Source organism: Ctenocephalides felis, unplaced genomic scaffold (assembly GCF_003426905.1).
Source record: "Ctenocephalides felis isolate EL2017-DRISC unplaced genomic scaffold, ASM342690v1 CF-g0.4_SCAFFOLD_01886, whole genome shotgun sequence".
NCBI lineage: Eukaryota > Metazoa > Arthropoda > Insecta > Siphonaptera > Pulicidae > Ctenocephalides > Ctenocephalides felis.
Window position 1 is genome coordinate 10037744 of NW_020538040.1, and position 9851 is coordinate 10047594.

A 9851-nucleotide genomic window follows, 5' to 3' on the forward strand; every position below is an offset into this window, starting at 1 on the left:
CAAAATCAAAAATATCTTCACAAAACACCAAATCAATCTTCAATCCTCATCCAAGATATGACTGTCCATCGATCTTCAAAACCAAATTAAAAATTCAGGAGTCCAATAGCCCCCCGAAAATGCGGAACGTCATTGGCCGAAAAGTGAATAATGCTGCCAAGGGGGTCCTCGAAGTAGCGTAGCGGGGTGCTCCGCTAGAAGGAACCCCGCACTAGAGTGGAGTGCGGTGTTAGCTTCAATCATTTCCCGCATAGAGTTTATCGAGAAATGGGGGCTGACGCCTGTCCTCAAGCCGAGGCAGGAGCTCTGCCCCCCGCCGCCCCCTTTACTAGCCCATGGGGGCGACCAGAGGACGAGGACAGACAGGTAATTAGAAAGGATTTAGAAATTTAGAAATAGATTTTGGGAATAATTCTCAGATAACATACAAATATAAAGTGTGGGTCTATAATCGTATATCAACTGTAAAAAAACTGTGTTTTAGATGTTTCGTACATAAAACCTAACCTCCAATTGGCTCAAATGTCAGAATTTAAACCCCTTTCAGTCGGATGCCGCCGCTCCGGCGCCAAAATTCATATTAATCTCGAAATTCGCGAGTGGAAAGGGTTAAATTTGGACCAATGTGATAATGATCATTGGCGACATCAAACAGTTGCACTTATGATAAGATCGTTAATTGAGCCTTTTTGGAGGTTAGGTTTTAGATGTAGGTTTGACATAGCTTTAGAACTTTTATAAATAGATTTCGGGACTAATTTTTGGATTATATAGAAATGCTATGTTACGGGTCTATAATCGTGTGAGTTGGTAGTCACCAACTGTCGAAAAGCTGTGTATTCGCTGTTTCGCACATAAAACCTAACCTCCAATTGGCTCAAATGTCAGAAATTTACCTTTTGTCAGACTTCACCAATGTGATGTTGATCATTGGTGGCATCAAAAAGATATTATGATAAGATTATTATCTGGATAGACTAATTCTTAGATAATATAGAAATGTTATGTTACGGGTCTATAATCGTATGCGTATGAGTTGGTAGTCACCTACTGTCTAAAAGCTGTGCTTTTGCTACTTTACATATAAACCCTAACCTCCAATTAGCTCAAACGTCAGAATTTTACCTTTGGTCTGACTTCACCAATGTGATGTTGATCATTGGTGACATCAGAAAGGTGCACCTATGCTAAGATTATTAATTGTGCCTTTTAGAGGTTAAGTTTTAGAAGTAGATTTGACATACCTTTAGAACTTTTATAAATAGATTTAAGGACTAATTCTGGGATACCATAGAAATGTTATGTTACGGATCTATAGTCGTATGAGTTGGTAGTCATCAAATGTCTGAAAACTGCGTCTTTGCTGTTTTGCACATAAAACCTAACCTCCAATTGGCTCAAATGTCAGAACCTTTGGTCAGACTTCGTCAAAGTGATGTTGATCATTGGTGACATCAGAAAGTTGCACTTATGATAAGACTATTATTTGTGCCTTTTACAGGTTATGTTTAAGAAGTACATTTGACATAGCTTTTTGACAGTTGGTGACCACTAACTCATACAATTACAAATCCGTAACATAACATTTCAATGTCATCCCAAAATTTGTCTAAATAAGTTATGTGGAAAACATTTTTAATGCAAATGCTACTAGACTTGTCTATTTTTTATCTATTGGAATTAAATTTTGTCACCGATGGTACAAAAAATAATCCATATTTTTTTGTCTAATACTCTTGATAAAGCTGTCAGGTGCTAATTTTGAACACATTCTTCTAAAATATCTGAAACCACAAACTTGTTTGATACATTTGTGGTTTCATAACCTAAAAACCTTGGACAAGACCGCTAGATTTATCTTTTTGTTCATTTTTTCCGGTTAGTTTTATTATATGAAAGTCCATTGCAGATATAATCTGCTGATCAAAATAAAAAACAGATACTATAATTTTGTTGGTAAATGCATTTAGATTTTTTTTCAAAAAATATATCTGATGGAAACTCGTCTACTGATTGCTCATATAAATAGACAAATATTTAATATATGGTTAAGAAATGAAAAATATGTGTGACATTGCAACTAAAAGGATGGAAAATATTACTATATTTATCGATTTGTTGATTTTGTGGTCTGTGTCATTATGTGGAGGTTTTTTGCAAATATTATCTGCTAAGCAAAATGAAATAGTGACTTAAATTTAAATTTTTAAAGAATTTATAATGTTTTTCCAGAAAATATTTGATGACAATGCGCAGTTGTCGATTTATTGCTGTACATAAATGAGCAGATTTAAAATAAAGCTTAAAGAATTTGAAAACGAAATCTATGACATGACCAAAAAGCTGAGACAAATTATTATTTTGTCCATTTTTTGGTCTGTTTCAACCTGAATAAATCTAATATAAATTTCTTCTTTCGAATAAAAATTAATAGAGTCTTCAAGTCTCATGTAATTAGTAGAACATTCCGTTAAAATATTAGATAGACACACTCGTTTTTTGAATACTTATATAAATATGCAGATTTTTGCTAAATAATAAAAAAAAGACAATCACTATATTCATTGTATTTTGTTCATTTTTTCATCAAGTAGAGTCACATTACACATATTTTCTGGTGATCAAAATAAAACTGACTTCTTCAATGGCAAATGTTCGCAAATGTTTTAGAATGTTTTTTCTTCAAAAAATATTTAATGGAAAGACGAACTCGTTCACTAATTGTTTATATAAATATACAAAACGCTCAAGAAAAAGAGAAATTATAAATAAAGTCCTTAAATGCTTGTTTATTTATATTTAAAACCATATTTTTTATATCACACGACACTAAAATATAATTTAATTTTTCTTTCTTTTATGAAATTTTATTTTATCTTTTAATAGAGAATTTAATTGTACTCTTTTGCTTTACATTTAAGCCACATGAATATTCATGTTTTAGAATTTTGCGCAGAAAGTTTGTATGTAAAAAAGTTTTTTGAAAAGCATCGTATGTTTTCTTAAATCAGTTCAACATATTTACCAGCAAATTGAATAGTAAAAAATACATAGAATTATAATCAAATAATTAGTTAAATATATAATTTTAGTTAAAAAAATGAAATTTTATAAATGGAACATTTTCATTTCACTTTACAAATCCAGAACGTGGTGCATGTTCGAAATCATAAAAACTGGATCGAAATTTTGCAAAATAGTTCTGGCATTGGAGTATTGTCAATACATTTCTGCAGATGATATTATTTTTTTAAGGCTAAAATTCATAGGATTTATACATGCTTTATATTAATAAAGAGAAATATGAAAAATTCTTCTACCAACCAAAAATTTATTGGAATCAATTAACTTTTTAACACAAACTTTGGTAAATCAACTTCCAGAAGGTGTTTGGTCGGCTTAAGTATGTAAATATACAAACAAATTGTCTATCAGAAAACTAAATTATTTTTAGAAAAACAAAAATAAAAGATGATGATTTTAAGTTTAATATTATTCAGTATAATAATATAATATTTAGTTTATTATTATTATTATTATTATTTACTTCAAGTATTAGGCCCACATTTCTTATATTACACAATTCTGTAATTTAATTTTATATTTGTTTCTTTCCTGAAATTTTATTTTATCTTTGGATAGAGTATAAAATAATTTGGAATTATGAATGAATTTTACAGAAATCTGAAGCAATATTTGCTATTATTGATCACGGCTTATGAATAAATAAAATAACAAATATTATTTAAAAAATTAATTATTTATATTTTGACATATTGATTAACCTATATCAATGTTAATAATTATATAAGCAAAATACAATACAAATCACTAAAAATCATAAAAGTGTAGATAGATCTGTATTCGTATAGTGAACGGGTTCGTCTTTAACAAAAATATATTTTCTTTTTCGAAATTTATATTTAAAAAAAAACTATGGATACAAATACCCACACCTTGGATAGTCTGATATCAAGCGGCAATGATATCAGTTTTTACTTGAAAATATAGAGCTTAATATGTCCACAAGGGAAAAGCGACATTTCCTGACATTTTTGCAACGAATTAAAAATATATTAAAAGTGTATTTAAAATATATCAATATGATTAATGTATCAAATATAGTTAGGAATAGGAATAGGATTAGGAATATAGTTAGGAATAGAAATAGGAATAAAAATGAGACATTCTCTGATATTTTTCCACCTAATTAAAAATTTATCAGAAGTATATTAGAAATATAATTATGTAAATAATGTATCAAATATAGTTAGGACAATCATTGGGTTATCTTCTAAAAAAGCGACGCTATTAGGGAAAAGGTTTATCAGAACTGCTAAGTTCCAATTGTTGTTCAACAAGCATTATTAAAAAAAAAACATTTTACAATCCATATTATTCATTATTCATCCAAATTTAGTCATATATCGAGTTTGGCAAAATAAAAATTTTTGAAATGTTTTTTTACGTACATCACAACCAATCATCTATAGTCCTTGTCTATCCATTCAACTAACTCCTGAACGAGTAATAAATTTTGAACTATGTTCTATTTACGCATAAATCCATCAAGAGCACATATGTTTCTCGTATGAATTTTAAATGTGTGTATATATAATTATTTTGAATATGTTATGAAATCATTTTCATTGTGTTTGAAAGTCCAACGGACAGCTCGCTGTGACACATTCGGTAAACATGCTCCGAAAACAGGATCGAATTTATTAGAAAATATAGATGAAATTTAGTGTTTGAAATAAATAGCATATATATATATATATATATATATATATATATATATATAATCGTAAAATATAATTGCTTCAGATAAACGCATCAGGTTATCTATATCATACCATATACGATAACCGTATAGTAATAACTTTATAAACATGAGATACTGCTGATAAATAAAATTTATTATAACTAAGCAAAGAAGTGATTAAACATATGAGTTTTAAGAGTTCTTTGGTCTTTAATGTTTTTTCTTGTAGCAGGGCTATAACATTTTGTTACATTTCATCAAGGCTTTTTTTATTTATTTTATGTGGCTATGGATCATCATATCATTTGGTCAGCTTTTGCATATTTATATAATTTTATGTACATTCCATGTGTTTATAAGTTTATCTCATTATTATAAATGACGTTATAGATAATTTTGTATATATCAATATTGTTGCTAGATTTGCAAATTTACTGGAAAAACATTAGGTACTTTTTCCTGCAGCTTATGATAAATTAATTGTTTGCCTTTGTTTTTGTCTTTGCCTTTGAATTCTCAGAAGATATGGTCTAATATTTCTGGTTCTTCTAGATATTGGCACATAAAATTTTGTAGTATTTCTATCCTCCAAAGATAGTTTTTAGACAACGTGTGTCCAAATCTCATTCTTGATATAGTTGATACAAAGTTCCTATTCTCTGTAGTACTTTTGAACCAGGTTGTTCCTGCTACTTTTGATTTTGATAGTGAAAATTTTATATTCCTATTCCTAATCGACATTGAAACATACCATGATTATAAGCCCTGAACTTTATTTAAATTGTTTAGTTAGTGCAGGATTTTTTTGTACACTTTCCTCCATTTTAGTCTAAACTTATATCTCCAAAAGATTTTAGTTCTGTTGTGGCATATTGTATAATATAAATAAGGGGTTGACATTCTATTATTTATTATGCTTTTTGAATTATTCAAATCTGTTAATCGGTGCCTTCGAAATCGTCGACAAAAAATTGTATCCGCATTCAATAATACCTTTAATATTTAAAGAAAATGATTTTAAGGTGGAATAGAAAATAACATAAATAAAGTAAAATAAAATGCTACAACCAAACAAGAATATTCATAAATGTTTATTTAGAACCTAATGCGTCCCTGTAATTTTTAAACATCACAATTCACGTGTACCAGGTATGAATAATAATATTTCAAGAAAAGCATTCTGGTATTTAATTTATGAGTACATATATTTTTCAATTCTTCGTAAGTTTACAATGAATCATAAACGAAAAATCACAATTAGTCATACAAATAAGTGGGCAGCTTTGTCTAAATATTTGCTCTCCGAAAATTTATAAATTTATATAACATGATCAGAATTTAAATTGGAAACTTTATATATATATATATATATATATATATATATATATATATATTGATTGTTTCTTTTCCGAACAGTAAATCCAATAATAAAAAACAATTTGTTTTTTGAAGATGTTTAATAACGACGTTTCGGAACTAGGTACGTTCCATCATCAGGTTTATTCTGTCAAATACAATGTTTTTTAAAAATATTGATTAACATTAATTAACGATGGTCAATACAGATTAATTAGCAAAAAATTTTTATAAAGGAATGGATTATGTACCGGGGTAAAGAGTAATAAGACTTAACTAAAAAAGGTTTTATATAAAATTGAGAAGCAAAAATTATTTACCTGTAATCATTTTACTGTTCGGAAAAGAAACAATCAATATATTGAAAAAATCCAGGACTTATCTATTGAATATATATATATATATATATATATATATATATATATATAATTTCTGTATAAGTAAACATTGCACGTTATGTGTACAAAGACGTTTTTTTTCATTAAAAACGACTTTAATCTTTAGTTTGTGTCTTTCCTTAGTCTGTAGAATCTTCACAAATTAAAAACAAAATTCACATTGATATACATTTATTTTATTGTCAATATATTTTAATGCTATAACACTAATACACTTTTCTTACTGAGCCACGAAATGATTTATTGAAATATCGAATTTTAATGTTTGTGGAAAAAAATCATTCTATTTAAAAGTTGTTTATATTGAATTATGTAGTCTAACTACAACATTCTCAAAATATTTTTTCAAAAATTGTATCATTTTTACTTTCTGGTATTAGAATTTGAAAATTTATTATTCGAAATATTTATCTAAAATATGTAATGATGAAGTATAATACCCAAGGGCAAAGACTTATGTACCAATCCACCATTATGTTGTAATCATCATATTTATTGAAATATATACTTTCGAATTAAAAATAATTTAACTAAATAAATATGTATAATGTGTATGTGTATAAAAATATCAATTAGGCAACATAAATTCATATAGATGTGGATTCAGTACTTATTCTTTGTGGGTTTTCAATTATTTTAATAAAAAAATGATATAGATTATTGAAACCCTAAAAATAATGAAGGTATGTTATGGTAATGCTTTGTTACCGATCTTTTTTTGTATGAATTAGTAATAACAAACTGTGAAAAAGTGATTGCTGTGCGATCAAGTAATTTACACATAAAATCTAACCCACAAAACACACACCCGTCAAGTAACTATTTTATCGTAAGTGCATCCGTTAGATGTCTTGATAACACATACGTGAAGTTAGGTTTTAAGTGTGAATGTCATGTTCAAACAGCAGATACATAGATTCTTGACAGCTCAAGAATACCAATTCATACAAATATAGATTCATAACATAGCTATGTCTATTCATAATAATAATGTAATTAAAGTCATACTTCAAATATGATATGATCGGTTTGTCATTGTAATTAGCATTTAGAAATGAACTTTCATTAGAGGCATGAAGTATTTGCTGATTAATAAATTCTATAATATTCGTTCACACAGTGGATTATGTTAAACAACGCCTAAACAAATATTGTTTTTGCAACTTCACTCATCATGTAATTGTGTTTGAAGAACTTCATGTAATTAAAATTAACATACATTCATTGACTGCTTCTATTTTTTTTACTTTTTTGCTGGCGATATAATCTCATTCTTTGGACAGCTGTAATATCTGCCTTGGCTAAAAATATTTTCCATTTTAATAACTTCAAAGATTTATAGAAACTACGAATAATATAGAAATAATTTCTAATCAATAAACTTGCGTTTAGTTCACGGCACAAATGTTTAATTTGTTTTATTATTTTCAAGGAACAGGGTAAAATATTTTTCTGATTCAGGCATTTTTCGTTAAATCAAGATTTGTACTAAGATGTAACTTTAAAATGTTTATTTATCTATGCCGATTTCCTTGTTGATATCGGTACGCATACAACGTTGATGCCGTTACGCAAACAACGACAGATCTCTATTCACATACACGACGACTAATCACAATCGACATAAGCGAATGATGAATCATCATTGATGAATATATCATTGGCACTCGACTCTTATCTTATAGAGTTTTATCTGCCGTAACGCACTTCCGTTGCATTTGTACGGATCCACACCCTAGTCGCGCCTAAAAAAATTTTTCTTCAAAAAGTGACGCTCTCAAGCATTGCACTATCAACAATAAAACTAATATATCTATCATTACATCTTCCAACAAAGACAATATATTTGGTTTATCCGGTTGCAGCGCTAAACATTTCCTCTTACCATCGTCAGTTAATTAATCTAAAATTTTTATTGACACATAACCGAAAACAACGGTAGCACATTGAGCGTGTTTTCTAAATCTTAGTCAGTTGTTGTTAAATTAACGAGCGAATATAATTTTAAATTTAGAACTTGTGAAAATCTGCCGCATCGTGCGAACGCGAACACGCCCATAGCCTTCTCGCCGGCAGTCGGCTGAGGCGACTCTGACCTAGAATCGGCAGTCGTTCCCGGTTTGATGATTTGAAGAATGTTTCCGCATACAAGGTCACTGCGGAAACGAACTTGAATCGAAAAAAAATGATGATGATGTGTTTATAAAAATAGGTTTTCATTTATATATAAACATGCACATTTATATAATAGATTATATATATATATATATATATATATATATATATATATATATATATATATATATATATATATATATATATTTCCGAACAATAAATCCAATAAATAAAAAACAATTTGTTTTTTGTAGATGTTTATAATTACAACGTCTCGGAACTAGATACGTTCCATCATCAGGTTTTTTCTGTCAAAAACAATTTTTTATGTAAACAAAATAGTAGGCTTTTTTTTTAATTTAATATTTTCATATTCAGTGTTCTTGGTCACTAATAGTGTTAGTCTATATAAAAAAATTATTTTTGGCAAAAAATCCTGATGATGAAAGGTATCTATTTTCCAAAATCGTAATTAAATATCTACAAAACACAAAACGTTTTTTACTTATTTAAATATTTTTTCATATTTATTAGTTACGTTTCATCATCGATTTTTTTCTCAAGAACAAGTACATAGATATAGAATCGATATGGCAAAAATAATTAAGAAATAGGTTATGAAACTTTACTCCAGCAGAAAGGACTCGTGGCCAGATCGTGGCTAAAACGTGGCGCAATATTTAAATATTGCGCCCATATTACCAATATTGTCCCGATATTGTCCGAAGCTGGGTTTTATGTATATTTCGTTTTAAAAATATTAAAAAATTTTGGAAATGCATGGAAAAAGTACAATTTAATTTAAATAATTTATAAAAAATAATAAACATGTTTACTTTCTGATTACGCTTACAACATTTACTCAAATTATACGTAATTTATTGATGAGGGCAAACATTGGAAAAACAATATTTGAAAAATGTTATGATTAATTAGAAAGTAAATTCATTTGCCTACAGGTTTTTATTTTGTGCTCTCCATTGATAAAAAATGTGTGTTGTGCTCCGACGATAAAATCGTGATAAAATCTACAATGTTTTTAAATATATGTTAAATATTTTTGAAATTTCGTTATTATTGTGTATTTCATCTTGATTTTTTGTGTCAAATATGTGGTGTTTCCTTGAGCAATGAAAACTAATATAATATTGATATATTTTGATTTATATTTGTAATATATACATAATATTGAAATAACGTTAAATTAATTAAATTTA

The 9851-nt window shown here is 28.0% G+C and overlaps 1 protein-coding gene across 1 annotated transcript in view; it reads left to right on the forward strand.

Annotated features, from left to right (window-relative positions):
• Window positions 1–267: 267 nt before the first annotated feature.
• Window positions 268–9851, forward strand: part of LOC113374607 (potassium voltage-gated channel protein Shaker-like) — a gene marked incomplete at its 3' end in the record, with an annotated part of 102665 nt that continues 93081 nt past the window's right edge. Inside the window, exons 1-2 of the mRNA XM_026614584.1 lie at window positions 268–366; window positions 485–491. Of these exons, the coding sequence (XP_026470369.1) occupies window positions 268–366; window positions 485–491 (106 nt within the window). The remainder of the gene's footprint in view (window positions 367–484; window positions 492–9851) is intronic.